Consider the following 18,208-nt stretch of genomic DNA (forward strand, 5'->3'; position numbering starts at 1 on the left):
TTATTATTTTGGGCAATGGTTATGTGACTTGGATACCTATATCTGTTTATGAACGTGCTCATAGCGGATCTTAAGTTTGTGTATAACGGGTCGTATCTTGGAGTCTTGTAGACCATCAGTACATGCACGTAGGGAGGCTACAAAGGCTTTAGGACAGCGTCTTTGACGTGCTTCACCATACCAAACTCACCTTCTTACCTATTATTTATTTTCCTTTTATTTCCCTATTATTTTGTTTTCTTCAATTTCATTATACCTTCAAAGCTTTTCAATTTGTTTATATGTTATTTATAATATAAATATTTTGTATTTGGCTTTACGGAAAGAGGGAAACTATTATTTTTCACAACAATCTAAAGCCTTTGTATGTTAAAGTTGTTTTCTTCCCGTATTGCTAGCTTTAATATCTTTTAACTCTTTGACTGAAGCTTTTGCATTCGTATTGGATTTTCAAAATGAAAATTACGATTTATTTTGGGTAGATTCAGTTTGAAGCTTTCATGTTGTCTATACAATTTCAACTGCTTTAAATATTGTTGGTACTTTTATATGTTTATAATTTGTTGCTAACGTTTGGGAAATTACTGCTAGTGTTTGAAAATAAAAACCTAGAGACTAATTTATTTGGTATTATTGTTATAGTTCAACGTATTATTATTTTATGTGGTCAGGTGTGTCCGTTTTTAAAATACATTTCAGAATGTTAATAATGTTAATAGCATTCAAAAGCTCATTAATGACCATTGAAATATTTTTTATATATTTAAAATATTGAAGTTCTAAGTTACTGTTTGTTTTAAATAGCTTGTATTGTTTAATTTCTGATTACTTAATTATTACTCATTAATCAATTTACGATGAAACATCCAATGTTGAAGTGTTTGATTTTATTGTGTTGGGCCTTTTTAACATTTGCCTTCATTCATTTTGGTTGCCATCAATCTTCCTTTACTTTTGGAAATCCTTCATATCAACGTGAGAAGCAATTATAATATATTCTTGGCCGTAAAGTTTATTGTTTGCAATTATATTTTTTAATGTTGGGTTTCTATACATTATCTTTATAGTCAGTTAGTTCTGACTATCTGTGTTTCAATTTTATATATAGATATCAATTTTTGCGAAACGTGCAGAGAGTTTATGTGATATTATTGCAACTTTTATTGAGCTTAATTATTCTTTATTTTGCTGGCTGTCATTGCTTTAAATTTGGAAGAAAAACGAAGCATTTTTTTTTATAGTATAAATGCCATTAGCTAGTTGGTTGATACATCAATGTTGAGAATTAGAATTTTTACATTTATGGAGAAATTAATTTTGACTATTCTATTTTGTGCATATGCATATACATATAATGTCATTAACTTTAATTAGAAGCTTTGCGACGGCCATTTCGTTGACATAATTGTTTTGTACCTTGGTATTACTTTCAATCAATATTTTGGTTGCCGTTAATTTCTTTTTATGACTTCATTTCAATTGGTCTTTCAAATAAGGCAATTTCTTATTGTGATGGTTATTTTTAAGGGAGTTTCACTAAAACACCCAAAATAGGGGCTGAAATTATAAAAAAATCCAACACCCAAAACACTTTATAAACACACCCAAAACTCATCATTACACACACTCAAAACCCATTTATAAACACACCCAAAAAATATACAATTATTGATTTTGGGGTTGATTTTGGGTGTGTTTCTATGTTTAAATAGTGTTTGGGTTTTTTTATAAATAAATGTCTAGAATTGGGTTTATTTATAAATTTGTATATTTTAATTGCTGAAGGTTTTATTACAAAATCTTTTTGCTGAAGCAATCAAAGTATTCATTAATATTTTTTTCAAACCGTGTAATCAAATTACATAAAACTATTAGTATCAAACCGTGTTATTACTATTATATTTATTATGCTTATTAAGATGACATTGAATTGGCATTAGAGTACCAGCCGTTAGACTAGCTTTATGTGATATCAAATTTGAAATGGTAAGCATGCAGTTATTATTTTATTTTGACTAATTCGTTTTGTTTGTAATGGAAAATATAATTTGAATTTAGTGGTTTTGGACGTTAGCTCCTTTTGGTTCCGAAATTGGTAAATTGATATTAATTAGAAACTGTTGCATTGCACATTCAATTACGAGATTTTATTTATTTATTATTTTAATTTATGCAGCTTTAGTTTCAAAACTTTAATGTCAATTTCATGACATTTAGAGCTTTTATTTTGGCAGTAAAATTGTTGATTATTGCCTTTAATGTTCTGAACATTTATGCAATTTAATTACATCTTTGTTTTAATGCCTTGGATTCTTTTTAAAGTTGCCAACGCCTATATATTCGATTGTGCAATCCTTCGTATTAGTTACTTGAGTTAATCTTGATACAAATATATTGAGTGAATTAATGTTCTTTTGATTATGTTGGAAAACGGTAGACCCATTTATGTAGTCTAATTGCATTGCTTTAGTATCGTAGGCTTTTCCTCTCACTTATCTTCCCACAATTTGTGTGTGTTTTTAATTTCTTTATGTTCCAATGGGAAAGATTTATTATATTCATTTAGTGACATAATAATTTTTATATTCCCTTGACAAACATGTTGAGTCCGTGTGAAATTTGTTTTCATTATGAAATTTTATTATGAGACTAACTTGTCTTCAATTTTGATATGAAAGTGTGTGCAACTAATGATGATTTTGGCATAAAATTTTGGTAGAGAATTCTTATTGTCTTATAGGTTCATATTGAGAATCGACAAGATACAATTTCAACTTGGATATGTGATCATGATTTCAGCCATTATAGTTAAAATTTATTAAATGAATTAATTGTTATATTGTTGTTCATAAGTGGTAGCAGGTGTACTCAAAGTTTCATGGATTTGAGAGGTACTCTTAATCATAAGATTTAATGTATGATGCTTTTCTATTATACTTAAATGTATACCAATGTGTATTTAATTTCCAATTATACTGAGGTGAAATCCACTAATCATTTGTGTGCAAAGATTGTGTAGGAAATATTTCCAATAATATGCAGGTTTAGAGTGCGCTAAAGTGAAGAACAAAGACATGACCTACATTATATATGCCTTGTGAAGGCTAGTCTTGATATGCATGCCTCGTGGAGGAGGCTATTAATGCAAAATGTCGAGGGGGATGTGCTTAAGCCCATAAGGGAGTCACCTAGGGAGGTAACCCAACTTCTGTGATTGGAGATCCCATGAAGGAAGTTCAATGTGGTAGAAACAATCCATATTGCGTGACTCATATAGCACTCATAAAACTATGGAGATATCCTTGAGATATTCTTCTGCTCATCTTTAAGGCAAAAGTGCTATTTTATGTGACGTCAGGAAGGGATTTATCCCTGAATGAGTTTCGAGGCGGGCAAACTCCCGCATGGTGCAGGTCACATGTACTCTTGGAGAACTCACCTAAGTGAGAGACGTCGTGAGACCATGACTATGAGAATTGGGCTATTCTCTAGTAACTCTCATGAGAATCAAGATTAGCGCATGGCCATAAATAGCGCTACCCCGCATCCAAGTCTCAACTAATACTATGTGTGGGATATGTTGAAGTTTGGTCAAAGGTGCCGAGTTCAATACTGTGTACACTCAGGTTCCTCAAATGGAGACTATCATCACTAAGTGTAGGTTCAAGCCCGGAAGGCACCTACACCTATTACATAGTATTATATTGCCTGTATATATTATATATATTTTTCACTGTTTTTTTGTCACGGGAAAATTTTGAAAACCTTGTGGGGGATTGTTGGAATTTTAAAAGGTTTTAAAAATTTAACCGTTTTATTTATTTAATTATTTTGGCTTTTTTATTTTATTTATTGTGGGGGTTATAAATATTTAATATTCATGCTTATAAATTTTTTGGTTGGTGAACTTTTATGGTTGGTGAAGGTTACATGTTTTGGATGCCTATAAAAGGCCACTCCTCCTTCACATTTGATATACACACAAGAAACACAATACACTATTAGAATATCACATACCACAATCACCACCATAAACTAATTCTTTCCTTTTCTACTTTTACATATATTCTTTACTTTATATTATTATTATTTTGGGCAATGATTATGTGACTTGAATACCTATATCTGTTTATGAACGTGCTCATAGCGGATCTTAAGTTTGTGTACAAGGGGTCGTATCTTGGAGTCTTGTAGACCATCAGTACCTGTATGTAGGGAGGCTACAAAGGCTTTAGGACAGCGTCTTTGACGTGCTTCACCATGCCAAACTCACCTTCTTACCTATTATTTATTTTCCTTTTATTTCCCTATTATTTTGTTTTCTTCAATTTCATTATACCTTTAAAGCTTTTCAATTTGTTTATATGTTATTTATAATATAAATATTTTGTATTTGGCTTTACGGAAAGAGGGAAACTATTATTTTTCACAACATATACTAATCAAATTATTTTAATTTAATCTAAATTATGATGAGAGGGATTCGAATTTGGGTTTGTTGAAAGTATTTTATCATACATTGAAAAGTTAAGGGACTTAGCCTGAGTTTATAAGGAGTTGGGCTACTCCCCCCATTGCCAATTAGTTTTTGAGTGGAATTTCAACTTTGCTTGAAAGTTTGCCACATGCTCTGCCTTTTGCCTATATATAGATAAAAGATTAGCACATTGCCTTTTATTTTATCCGATTCGTTTTCATATTCTATTAAGGGTTTGCTTTGACATTTGATTTGAGGTGGTTGAGTGTATTTCAATAATTTCTTAACTTGAAACATACTATTCTCCTATTAGGATTGTTGTATTAGTTTTTGTTAGTTGAAGGATTTCTATTTTTAATTTTCGGACAAGATCTTATGAATCTCAGTTTGCTTAATTTACAAATAGGCCAAACACGCCCTAAACAATAAAATAATTACATCAAAAAATGAGGGAGGACAAGCCACCTCAATAATGTCCTCAAACACCATTTTCATTCCATAATAGTAATTTTGCAACACCCAAAAATAATTAAAAAAAAGGCAAAATAATGAGAAAAATGAGAAATGAATTGTGTTTTTTTTCCTTGTTTTAGAAATGAGGGCTGAAATTATAAAAAAACCCAACACCCAAAACACTTTATAAACACACTCAAAACCCATTATTACACACACTCAAACTCCATTGATAAACACACCCAAAAAATATACAATTGTTGATTTTGGGTGTGTTTCTATGTTTAAATAGTGTTTGAGTTTTTTTATAAATACATGTCTAGAATTGGGTTTATTTATAAATTTGTAAACTTTTATTGACTTATTTTATTTTTTCCTCTTAATATTCCACTTTTATCCCCATAAATAAATAAAAAAAAGAAGGAGAAAAATACCCATCAACCCTCAATGAGAGAAAAAAGAAAAAAAAAAAAAATTTCATTATTGTTGGTGGTGATGGGAGGGAGTGGACGTTTTGAGTTTCCGCGGCAAGCAAATAAAAAAAAATCCAAGGGTATTTGCGTCAGCTCACATTAAATTTATTCCAGTCTGTCGTCCGAAGGCTCTGAACCGTCCATCCGAGCTCCGAACCGAAAATTAGCAACAACCTGGAGGGGGTATCAGTCTTTTTAAATTAATTCAATTGTGCGAATAGCCGTTTTAATAATTTTGAAAATTATAATCTACCAAATGACAATTATAACGACATCGCTCTCTGAGTCTCTCTCCTGTTGTCGCAGAAAGATTATTTTATAATCTAAGCAAGGCGTACACTTTCTCTCTCTTCTGTGGAGCCCCTTACCATCATCAATTCAACCCCCATTTCTCTGAAACCAAATTCCAACACACCCTTCACTCTTTACAATCGAATTAGGGTTTTGCTTTTCCCAATTCGTTTGCAGATCTGATCCCAATATTGCATTCTTTTGAGATTATTAAGAAGCCACAGATCCTGGTCGCGTAATTGTTTTGGTTCCTTCTGTTCCGGTACGTTTAATCGTAAATGTGAGAAACTGATTGATTTTCTACGTTGCTCGGCGTGGGATTCTGAGATCAGATTCGGTTGAATTGCAGATTCTGAGGACTTGAATCGCATTTCCGTTGGAATTTTACTTTCATGTCCTGCTTTGAATTCAACTTCTCCCAACCTCGTGAGTATATATGATCCCATGCAAATCAATATGCTATAATTTCGTTGAAATTCTTATGCCTTTTGGATTGCACGTATATATAAATGCATTTGTGCGGTTTGTTTTTGTGCAGCGGTTGTTGGAATATAGATCTTGAAAATTGGCTCCTCAAAGACGGTCGCAGCGCCACATGGGTGGCCAGATGCAGCAGAGCAATGCCGCCGCGGCTACTGCTCTGTACGACCACGCCACCGGCGCCCCTGCCGGGCCTCTGCACAATGCGGGGCCTGCCGGCGATGCTGGTGATGCAGTCATGGCCCGGTGGCTCCAGTCCGCTGGGTTACAGCATCTGGCCTCACCATTGGCTTCCACGGGAATCGACAACCGTATGCTCCCCAATCTCCTCATGCAGGTATTATATTCATAGCCATTGCCTATGAGATTGTGCTATCTTATCCGCTTTTTTCATGTAGAATTACATGATGACTAAGCGTTTGATATTGTAATAGGGTTATGGCGCTCAATCTGCTGAAGAGAAACAGAGGCTTTTAAAATTAATGCGAAACCTCAATTTTAATGGGGAGTCTGGTTCTGAGCCATATACACCTACAGCACAAACTTCAGGCGGGGCTGCATCGGATGGTTTGTATTCTCCGGAGTTCAGGGGGGATTTTGGAGCTGGGCTGTTGGACCTTCATGCTATGGATGATACAGAGCTTCTGTCTGAGGTATAGTCATTTAAAAAATTCATAATGTTCTGTGTTTAACTTAGCTGGGAAGTTCTGCATGGATTGGTTTTAAAACATCAATAATGACGAAGTACGAGATTGGCTACTGGGTGCTGTCAAAGGACGAGATTGGTTACTAATCTCTGACATTGAGTCGTTTTGTTTGAAGTTCCTTTACAACATTCCATGTTGTTATTCGGTGATATGTGCTGGAATTCAGACCCGTTATGCACTTGGGAATATCAAGTTGTGACATCAGTATTTTATAATGATAATTTGGTCTGAATTTGTGGCCAAATTTTTATGAGCTGAAGATTTTAATTAAATTGTGAATTCAGGATGGGTTGATGGGGATTCCCTGGAAATTCACTCACTTGTTAGGGTAATTTCTCTTGGATTGCTGGTTTTGTTTCTATATGAATTTTACTTGTGAATAGGTTCTTAAATTTAAATTTGCTTTGTAAAACTTGTAACATCTCTGATTCTAGCCAGTACATTATCATTTTTGTTCCCTTTACCTTTTTGTTATTGGTCCTTGTTTATTTGTGATATATATTTATAGCTGCATAGTGAAAAGAGTTAAATCCTCACCTACTTCTGAAATATTGTGCTTACTTTCTTGGGGTCTGTTCTTTACCTTTTTCTTGAGTTATGATCAATGAGACTGCTTTGTGTCTGCCTAGGATATTTTTTTACTTCCTACTCTGTTGCTTTATTTGTTAATAAAATGCAATATTGTTTTCATGTTCAGCATGTCATCCCTGAACCCTTTGAGCCATCACCATTTATGCCTGGTGGTAAAGCATTTGATGATGAATTCAATTTGACAAGTGGTAGGCAGCAAAGAGTACTACCTGATCCAGATGCATCAGTTCCAGTAGCCCAGAGTGACAAGGAGAGCACAAAGGAAACTAATGTGGCTAAGATTAAAGTTGTGGTATGTGTTTCATTTCGCAGCTGAGTGCTGTGCTTGTGTATTGTTGGATATGTGTGGTTAATATCATGTTGTTGATGACTTGGTATCTAATTTCTATATGAATGCTTTGGGTCTTAACATATATCAATCTTGGCATCTGATCCTGTTGTGTGATTTGAAGGCATATGATGGAATATCATGTGTATTATTTTGTGTGAAACTTTTAAATTTTTTGTGTTCTAATGGGTGTATTAGGTACGCAAAAGACCTTTAAATAAGAAGGAGCTTTCGCGGAAGGAGGAGGATATTGTTTCTGTATATGACAATGCTTATTTGACAGTCCACGAACCCAAACTAAAGGTTTGTTCTCAGCAACCAGATGCCACTTCAAATTTCTGGCCGAATTTTGTTTTGGAAATTGAAGTCTCTTTCTTGCACATATTCTGTTTTGGGTTTTACATTTTTGGTCGTGTAATAGGTGGACTTGACTGCATACGTGGAGAAGCATGAATTTTGTTTTGATGCTGTTCTGAATGAGTATGTTTCAAATGATGAGGTAATACATATCTTTTTGTACGTGGAAGCGTGTAAATCTTGACTTAATATTTCCTTTGATGTTCCTCTATGATTGTTTCTCGGTTGGATAAAAAAGGTTTAACCAGTTGAAATGCTTTATGAAACAGGTATACCGGGCTACTGTAGAACCAATTATTCCCATTATTTTTGAGCGAACAAAGGCTACATGTTTTGCTTATGGTCAAACAGGTAGGTGGTGTATATAATCTGTCCATGTCATACACTACTTGATTATCAGTTTATCCTTGTTGAAACTTTATTCTTTTCATCGTGTAATGACAGTCATCAAAATGCAGTATCATTGGTTGAGTAATGACCTTGTGATATATATTTAAGAGAAATGCTAGCAACGTTCTCTCTAACCTTCTCCATTTTTTGCTTGACATGTGTCATTCTCCTTACACTTAAAACAATGTCATTAATATATTGTACAAGCTAACTTTTGCTTTCCAAGTTTACCCTTATTAAATGTATTCAATTTATCAAAAAAATTTGACAACTTTCTTACCATCTTATTAATTTTTTTTTAATGTCAATTACTTTTTTTAAAGAAAATATTTGCTTTAAAAAAAAAGGAAATGTCCTTTTTTTAATTAAAAAAAGTCTAAACTTGATGTTAAAAAAAGGGGACATTTCCTCTCTTTTTTAAAAGCAGAAATTTTCTTAAATAAAAAAAATTGACGTTAAAAAAAAAAAAAAAGATGGTAAGAAAGTTGTGATTTTTTTTGGGATAAATTGAATACATTTAATAAGGGTAAAATTGGAAAGCAAAAGTTAGCTTGTATAATATATTAATGACATTGTTTTAAGTGTAAGGAGAATGACACATGTCAAGCAAAAAAGGGAGAAGGTCCAAAAGAGAAGGTTAGAGAGAAGGTTGCTAGCATTCCCCTATATTTAAATAATTATAATTCCAAATCATATTCTAGTCTTCCCTAGTTGGAGTTTGACTGCTAAGTTTGTCCTTCCTTTAGCTTTATATACTTTTAGAAAGTTACCAATAGACAAAATTCAGGTTTTCACGCTTGTCAGATCTATTCACTTTGTTTGGTGGGTTCTGAGACTTATGTTTGTGGTTTATTTCTGGTGCCACTTAGTGGTTTTACTTGTTGCTATGTGATCCTTTTCAATCATGCTAAGTGTCTTCTGGACTGAAAATACTAACAAGATTTGAATTATAGGTAGTGGCAAGACATTCACAATGCAACCGTTACCTATCAGGGCTGCAGAAGACCTGGTTAGATTGTTACATCAGCCAGTTTACCGTAACCAGAGATTCAAATTGTGGCTTAGCTACTTTGAGATTTATGGAGGAAAGCTCTTTGATCTTCTCAGTGAGAGGAAGTATATCTCTGTGTTTGACTAGTTCTTTTATTTTAATGTTATGATGATATTTGAAAATTAGTTTCTTTTTTGCCAAAAATACTGTTCTATTTGTTTGTTTCTAATTTTTAACTTTAAATTGCTACGACATTGGAATGGGATATGGACTCATGACATCCTCCTTTAAGGAAAGGTATAGGCTTGTAGATACCCTCAGGGGATGGCTATGTTCTAGAATGATATTTTGGATTGCAGAGGGTAGCTATGTGTGTTAGTGCATAATAATGGTCTAGCTGAGTATAGGACAGGCATAAGACACATAGTTTTGTGTGTGAAGGATTCATTTGTGTAACTACCAATGGTGTTGCAATGGTTTGAAGCATGTCATGTTTCAGTTACTAAGGCATCAGTTGTCCATTTTCACCAAGTATTAAATTTCATGTGAATTTTTTGGGCAATGTTTGTGGAAAGCATCTAATTATTACTAGTTGGGTTATGTGGTATAATTTTAGAATTGGTGTTCTGATTGCGTGCAAGCATTTGTTTCTATTTGCATTATGGATCATCTTATTTTATATGACAGCACATTTATTTGCATTTTTTTAGAGATGCATAATAATGCACATATGCATCTGCGTATGTGAATTTTGGTTCACTTGGTGGTCTACTGCTGTAGTTATGTTATGACATAAATGACTTTATTTCTTTGCAATAGGAAACTTTGTATGAGAGAAGATGGACGGCAACAAGTTTGCATTGTTGGACTGCAAGAATTTGAGGTTTCAGATGTACAAATTGTTAAAGAATTTATTGAGAGAGGGAATGCTGCTAGAAGTACAGGGTCAACTGGTGCTAATGAAGAGTCTTCTAGGTCTCATGCTATTTTACAACTCGTTGTGAAAAAGCACAGTGAGGTAAAAGATTCTAGGCGGAACAATGATGGAAATGAATCTAGAAGTGGGAAGGTTGTGGGGAAGATCTCTTTCATTGATCTTGCTGGTAGTGAAAGGGGTGCTGACACCACTGATAATGACCGACAAACAAGGTAATCTTCCAACTTTTTTAGGCGATCGGCCTTTTTTTATTCTTGTTCCTCTATGATTTTGGCGTTTGGTGATATAATTGTACTTGCAAATCCGTCATTGGGCTAAGTGTGACGCCTGGGCAGGTTTTAAGAAGGCCCATGTTGTCAATTGTACTAAAGAAAATCAGAAATTGTTTTTGGCTGTACCTATTCCATCAGGATAATGCTTCTTTGGCTACCGTTGTTCTTTCTCACATTCATTGTAATGTCAGTACTGTTATGATGATTTACTGACTACTGAATTTGTTGAACCAAAATGGGTCATTGCAGAATTGAGGGAGCAGAAATTAACAAGAGCCTTTTGGCTCTAAAGGAGTGTATTCGTGCTCTGGACAATGACCAGATCCATATACCTTTCCGTGGAAGCAAACTCACAGAAGTGCTCCGTGATTCCTTTGTTGGCAATTCAAGGACTGTTATGATATCTTGCATTTCTCCAAATGCAGGGTCATGCGAGCATACACTTAACACTTTGAGATATGCGGATCGGTATGCTTTATGCTATTGTGAACTTAAACAACTCAAATTACTGTACTAGTGCTTAATGATTAAACTTATATTTCAGACTAAAAGATTAACTTTAAACGAACAGGGTTAAAAGTCTTTCAAAAGGTGGCAATGCTAGAAAGGATCAAGCAGTAAATTCATTACCACCAACTATTAAGGATGTTTCATCGACATCATCTACGCTGGTTTCTGCTGAGGTAGAGGATGTCCGTGAGCAACGTCAAGAAGTTAAAGTAGCTGATACAGGCAGAAGAGCTGTGGAGAAAGAAAGTTTCACATATATTCCGACTGTTGAGTTTGACAAGCAGCCTGCAAAGTTGTCATCAAGTAACCCCATTAGTATTCGGGAAGAAAGCGGGGTGGCTTCTGGTGTAATGGATAGGGAGAGATTTGAAATTAATAATTCTTATGGCGATTCTTACAGCCAGAAGATGCTCTATTATTCCCAAAACTCGGGTGATACAGAAGAGAAAGTACAAAAAGTGTCACCACCTCATAGGAAAGTAACCAAGGATGAAAAATCAGAAAAGTTGGGTAATTGGCTGAAAAAAGGTGGATCTGATCTCTCCACCACAAGTTCTAAGCAGCAAAATACAGGAAATTATAACTCAAGCAATGTTGGATCCAAACAATCTGAGCCTCAACTTCCTGATGGGCATATCAATGCCATTCTCGAGGTTGGTACTCTGGCTTTGGTCATTATATTTGTAGTTTTACGAGTAATCCTGCGCCCCCTGCTAATTTTTTGAGCTCTTTGGACTGTATTAGGAAGAAGAGGCCCTAATTGCTGCCCATAGAAAAGAAATTGAGGATACGATGGAAATTGTTCGTGAAGTAAGTGAAACTTTCTTCTTTTGTTTTTTTTGCAAGATATTTTGATCTCCTCTCCAACAGATCTTGTTAACTGATGGAGTGAGAAACTGGCATTTTTAACTTCTGTCATGTCAACCTGCTATATAGTGTGCATCCTGTATTTTTTGGTAAATAGGTGCTTATCCCATGTTGTTTTGGTTACCAGGAAATGAAACTGTTGGCAGAAGTGGACCAACCAGGGAGCCTAATAGACAACTATGTGACCCAGTTGAGCTTTGTGCTTTCTCGCAAGGCAGCTGGTCTGGTTAGCCTTCAAGCCCGTCTTGCAAGATTCCAGCATAGACTAAAAGAGCAGGAAATACTGAGTCGCAAAAGAGGACCTCGTTAAGGCAGGCACTTTGTTTCGTTGCGCTGTTGGCGGCACTGTTACTTGTATTAATCTGAACTCTCTTGTATATATTTTTCATTTTCATCTCATCTGGTGGAAAACATTGATACTAAACATCCCTTTTAAGTTCTGCTTATTCTGTCTTGTTATGGTCCCAGCAGTTACAAAGCAGGATCTGCGGGAGGGGGATTTGAGGCATTGCAGACTCTGGGCAGTTCACATCCAGACTTCTGGCTAAGGGCGGCAATGAGGATTCAATTCACGTCTTTTGCTGGTGATTGCGTTCTCATTTGTAATTCTTAAGATCAGTTGATGTGTTCTTGCCGAGTCTTTTATGGGTTGTGGACTTTGGCTGTTGTGTAAGTGGTGACTGGAAATTTGATTTGACAATGTATTTTCTAGTAAAGAAAAAAGAAAAAGAAATAGAATGTTTATTACTCTGTCATCCGGACTATTATCTTATTTCATTCCTTTCTTTTGCACTGCCCCTTGAGTACCATACAATTCCAATATTGATCACAGAATTATTCCGAGGATTTGGCTACTTTTCAGGTTAAACAAAACCAAATAATCATGAACCAAAATATTATTTTATCGGATAGAGTAAATGCTGGCAAGTAACCATCACTTAATTCAGGGGCACAAATGAATCTTCAACGAACTGGCCAAAACAAATGTAACTTTCTTTTATAGAACAGAATTCACCAGAAATCTTGTGTTACAATTGTTGGATCAACTCAATTACTAATATATAGGCAAATGGCCAAAAAGATACAAGGACCAAAAAGAAACTAGCAAGAAGGACTCAGTTAGCGCATAACCTGAAAGCTTATGGAACTTTTTGAACATATATGTGACAAATCAAAGGTTCGCACTTGTATAGTATATACAAGTTACTATTTCTGCCTTGTGCTCTGCTAACCTTTCCTCACAGGACTCACCTCACCAAGACAAATCTTAAATTATTTCAAAATTTTTGAAGCTGGCATGCGACTCACACCTGCAAGCACACCCAATTCATCGTCTGTTACTCTAATTCCTAATTCTTGATTGGTACTACCGCATGCCAAAGCTATATTGCTCAATCAGTCTGCTCTCAATTTTAGGATCTCCTTGGCTGTTCTCAATCGAAAATATGGCATGTGTTCCTGCAAGGACAACAAACACAGAGTTGAATCATACTAATTAACAGTTGAGTTAACCGAGAGCAGGATATACAAGAACATTTCATTCTATAGCATACTACTACCCAATAAATTGTTAGAAGTAAAAGCAAGAAACAGAAGAAACCAGTGCCAAGTATTTTCCCCCTAGAATTACGTTGTTGGGAAGTGGACAACAAATAACTTTCCATTATTAATGGTTTGAATGCAGGTCCGAGAAAATAAAAATGAAAACAACCAAAAGATACTTTAGCTTGGGAGACAAAATATACACTTCCGTGTGGCAAAGCAACAGAAGCATCTCCAAGCGCCTTACCTGTTTGAAACAGAGATCCAAGCCCCTGCTATAAAAGTCAGCATATTTGATCATGAACACACCACAGTCAAACCTGTTAAGAAAAATTAATTCAAAAATACATTTCAATTAGCAGAAGTCTCTTTGCTTACTGTAAAGAGTTTGGGAAAAAGATAAAAGAAAACATATAACATTAGACATGTAATGCCTACCCATTCTCCTGCTCAGGAAGGTCTTCAACGTATTCTAATTTCCAAGAACTCAAATTGATGTCTTTTCCACACTTATCCTTCACTTCATCAACATAGTATTTCGCCTGTCAAACATAAACAGTCAAAGTTAGCTGCAACTTAATCGGTTTAATGAATTTATTCATTTTCCCACCATTTTGAAAAACATCCGTACCAAGGTATTGCCATAAGTATCCAAAAAGAAAAAGAAACACAAAGATGAAGAGTTAATTGATGGCTGATGATCGATGAAATATTTGTCCACACAGCAAACTTTTTACGTGCCTATGCGCATATTTCATACCACATCAAGAATGGAGGAAGGGCAATTGTTATCAAGTTCTGCAGGCAAGACTGATAAGATGATTTTCTTCATTTTAAAATTCATTAACCCAGTCAATTCCAGACCAAACAAACAAAGAACCCAATCAATTCAAACAGATGTTGTAGTCCGAGTAACAGGAAATTACACGAACCGCTAATGGCAAGATTTTATTTTTTCTAAGCATCACTGCCCGCCACCCCCTTCCCACAAGAAAAAGTGAAAGGGTATTTGTCAAGGACCGACATTTTGTGTAACAGACTTTTTGACTTTATTGCATGCATCATCAATAAATTATATCAACAGCCGAACAGAATATGACTACAAAGCATACCAATCTGTTCATCACTTGGGTATCTCTTCCTTTGAGTGAATCAAGATACTGTAACTTCTCCTCTGCCTTGTTAATAACTGCCAAACACCAATGTATTTCTTTGTGGATGGGAACAAATATCTGAGAAGAAAACAACTTATGAAATAAATGTAATTTCACTTAAACTGTGTATATGTACAATGAAGAAGGTTTGAATGAAGTTACTTTGTCACAATCGATGAGGCTGTATCCCAGCTTCTTTTGGGTAGTCCACCTTCTGACGGATTTATAATCATAGTTACTTTTCCCACCTATCAACTGCACATACAATTTCAGTAAAATAAGAGTAGCTAATATAGAAATCAATATCCTAAATCCAACAGCAAAGATGGTTACCCAATCTAGGCAAATAATTACTAGGAGTGTGAATTGCACGGGCTGAGCTGACAGACTTTGCCTGAGGTTAGCCCAATAAGCACATGGCTGAGCTCTCAGCCCAGCCCAATCTTCGGGCCTAATGAAATGTAATATATGTATACAAATGAGAAAGAAACAAATGGGTACAATTTGGGTTGGTGTTATATCATGCTGATTCATCCTGAACTTCAAATCAGGTCTAAAAACTCAGCCAAAACTCAAATGAGACTCATCCTAATAAAAAATTCAGGCCAAATTGATCAAAGCTTTTGACAAATCCAACTCAACAAACAGTCCTAATAATTAAATGATGAAATAGAAGTATGAGACTATTTGACAATGAACATGCATTAGAGCTTTATAGTTTTTTCAGTGACAAGAACTCACGTATTCATACCAGTGCACTTATCTAGACAACAAATTAATGAAATCAATAAATATTCTTCTGACAGTAAAAACAAAAAGGAAAACTAAACAGCTTATGCATATACAACCACTGCCCGGAACAAAGTGTAAAAGAATGAACAAGAAAGAAAGCAAATTACAAACCTTTTTGTAGAAAAATGTGTTGAAGAAATGACATTTTAAGAACTTCTGTGGCTCTCTCTTTTCCCTCTCTTTCAGCAACTCAAAGTAGACATTTATGACCTGGACGGAAAAGAATGCACATGTATCAATCACATTACCAGCTAGGCTAGCCTGGAAAAACCCACATGAACCATACAAAAACAAAATGCAATGAAAACTTTTTTTTTGTTATTGCAATTTAACAAAAAAGTACAAATGTAACCTAGAAAATACCTCGTCATTCAACCATGCACGTGGTCTAAGGCACTGCAGCATTTCACCTGTGATCTCTATGTTTGAGTTCTCATGAGTTACCAAGACTCTCCTCCTGTATGAACCCCAACACTGTTATACTTTCAAGTTTCAACTAAACCAATTCAAAGATGAAACAGAATACGTATCAAACCATACCGATTGGCAGAGGAAAATGCTTGCTCAACCTCAGCCATTTCCTCCTTTCGAAGAGCAACAAAGGGTTCATCGGGTACAACCTAAAAAGAAAAGGATTTAACTATTAAGAGAAGACTGTTGATAAATTCATCATCAATTTTTACTTACCACAGGCTGTAAACTTTAGTATACTAACACTGCAAATGATACTTCAAAACAGGTGGCAAGTTAACGAAAAGAAATTCACCTTCACTGGTTTCTTTTGTGGACGCAGCGATTCAAACAGAGACAGTTTGCTCACATTGAACTCAATTTGGGAATGCAAATGTTCAAGTTTCGGAGTCCGCCTCTCTACACTCTCAAGCAACTGCTTGTACACTACCACACTCGGCACCTCCACCTCTCGATTTAGCGATAATGAGTCCAACATCTTTCCTGCACTGTCCACTTTGAAAGGGCCATTCGTCAGTGTGGTCAAGTCTGAAACCACCGAAGAAGCCGATGGCTGAGTACCCTGAGGTCCACAGCCCAGCATCTTCGTATCCAATTCCTGCACATAATCCACCACAGAAGGCCTTTCTCGGTCATCTTCCTCTATAGCCAGAACTTCTTCTATGCTCGAATCCTCAGAAACTCGGTCAGTTTCAACCTCTTCATCCAATTCAATCACCTCCTTGCCCTTGTTCAAATAACGGAATGTATCTAACGCCCTGCTCTTCGCCTTTTCCAAATGGAAAGACAATACACTGCCCATTATGACACCCGACCGCTCCTTCTCATGAACCCCTCTGGTTTTTGGGCTCGAATCTTCTCTGTTCGAGAAGAACCCGAATTTGCCTGTTCTACAAGGGGCGTGAACTCTCGTCAGTGGCGGCTTTATATCTGGGTACCGAGAGACCCTCGAAGCGACGCTATTGGAAGATAATATGGGCCGGTCCGGGATTTGCTTCATATAAGAGAATCTGGGTCGCTTTGAAATTTGAAAATTCTGCGAATACGGAGATGGGTGTGCAGAATTCAAGCTCAAACACTCGTCCCCTCGCTTACGATTGCTGGTTAGTGCTCCCATTGATAAACCCAGAGCACAAAAAGACCTAGAAATTCACATCTCATCCAAAGAGTGCCATCTTAGAGCAAACACAACCAATTTGAAATTTTTGGTGGGCGGATTGAATGAGTAATCAGATGGCGACACTTAAACCCTAAATGCGAGGCAATTGGAACCAAAAGTTAGGGTTTTGCTTAAGGTCCAAAGAAAAGGTACAAAAATTAGAGGAAGAGAATGGTTCGATTTCAAAATCACAGAGATTTGAAGGGAGGGAACAAAACCCTATAAACGCTTAGGAAGAGGGGGTCGATTTCAAATAAGCACGCACCAGAAAATCTGTCTAGACAAATATCAAGTGTTCCCGCTACAAAATAAAAAAAGGGGGCTGAGGAGAGAGAGAGAGAGAGCGGAGGAGGAGCTTGTTTTCCTTAAATATTTGTTATTAACGTTGAAGAGGATTTTCAATTTTGATGCACCAGAGCTTGAGTTGGGATCTGTAACCCGATTTGCTGTAGGAGGCGTTTCGGCTTTCCCGGTTCTGTGTAGGAAACTATATGGTATTTTCTATTATTATTTTTTAAATAGTTGCACGTAACACTTGTATGAATCAGGAAATTAACCCCAACAAAACAAAAAAAAGAATCAGGAAATTAACCCAACACAAAAAAAAAAGAATCAGGAAATTAACCCCAACCCAAAAAAAAAAAAAAATCAGGAAATTAAGAATATGGGAAAGAATTAATGAATATCATATCAAATCATTTCAAATTAATCTGTTTCCTAAGTCTTGTAGGGTTTAATTACTTATATGTTAAACGTATGAAAATCAAGAATTGAAATATTTTAATAGCCGTATGTTAGTAAATTTAAGAGAAGTGAGACATACCAATTCTAAATAAGCCAGTATGCCACAAGGAAAAAATTGTCCACGTAGGCATGGTTACTTCTCAATGCACACACTTCTTGGTCAAGCAGGAAAAATTGTGCGTGACTATCACATTAAAATATTATGTTATAAATTGGGAAATG

The 18,208-nt window shown here is 35.6% G+C and overlaps 2 protein-coding genes across 4 annotated transcripts; one reads left to right on the top strand and one right to left on the bottom strand.

The window, feature by feature from the left end:
* Positions 1–5,647: 5,647 nt before the first annotated feature.
* Positions 5,648–12,879, top strand: LOC103323016 (kinesin motor protein-like protein). 3 transcript variants are annotated; one of them, XM_008224972.3, is made up of 15 exons: positions 5,700–5,956; positions 6,044–6,120; positions 6,233–6,511; positions 6,609–6,827; positions 7,579–7,764; positions 7,999–8,103; positions 8,222–8,299; positions 8,427–8,508; positions 9,501–9,663; positions 10,358–10,687; positions 10,997–11,215; positions 11,319–11,910; positions 12,002–12,067; positions 12,252–12,478; positions 12,593–12,879. In XM_008224972.3, the coding sequence occupies exons 3-14, from the start codon at positions 6,290–6,292 to the stop codon at positions 12,432–12,434; spliced, it is 2,445 nt and encodes an 814-aa protein (XP_008223194.1). In that variant the 5' UTR covers positions 5,700–5,956; positions 6,044–6,120; positions 6,233–6,289; the 3' UTR covers positions 12,435–12,478; positions 12,593–12,879. The 3 variants fall into 3 exon arrangements, with proteins under 3 accessions (XP_088902837.1, XP_008223194.1, XP_008223196.1); XM_008224974.3 differs by having other exon boundaries at positions 12,596–12,879; XM_089046711.1 differs by having other exon boundaries at positions 5,648–6,120; positions 12,596–12,879.
* A 207-nt stretch (positions 12,880–13,086) lies between these two features.
* Positions 13,087–17,777, bottom strand: ESD4 (Cysteine proteinases superfamily protein). The gene is made up of 9 exons (XM_008224970.2): positions 16,379–17,777; positions 16,153–16,232; positions 15,976–16,069; positions 15,724–15,822; positions 14,983–15,075; positions 14,779–14,898; positions 14,105–14,208; positions 13,914–13,986; positions 13,087–13,582 (listed from the first exon to the last, which is right to left on the bottom strand). Exons 1-9 carry the CDS (start codon positions 17,198–17,200, stop codon positions 13,520–13,522), a joined length of 1,548 nt encoding a protein of 515 aa, XP_008223192.2. The 5' UTR covers positions 17,201–17,777; the 3' UTR covers positions 13,087–13,519.
* Positions 17,778–18,208: the final 431 nt, after the last annotated feature.

This window comes from Prunus mume, linkage group LG2 (assembly GCF_029339155.1).
Source record: "Prunus mume cultivar Tortuosa linkage group LG2, ASM2933915v1, whole genome shotgun sequence".
Taxonomy (NCBI): domain Eukaryota; kingdom Viridiplantae; phylum Streptophyta; class Magnoliopsida; order Rosales; family Rosaceae; genus Prunus; species Prunus mume.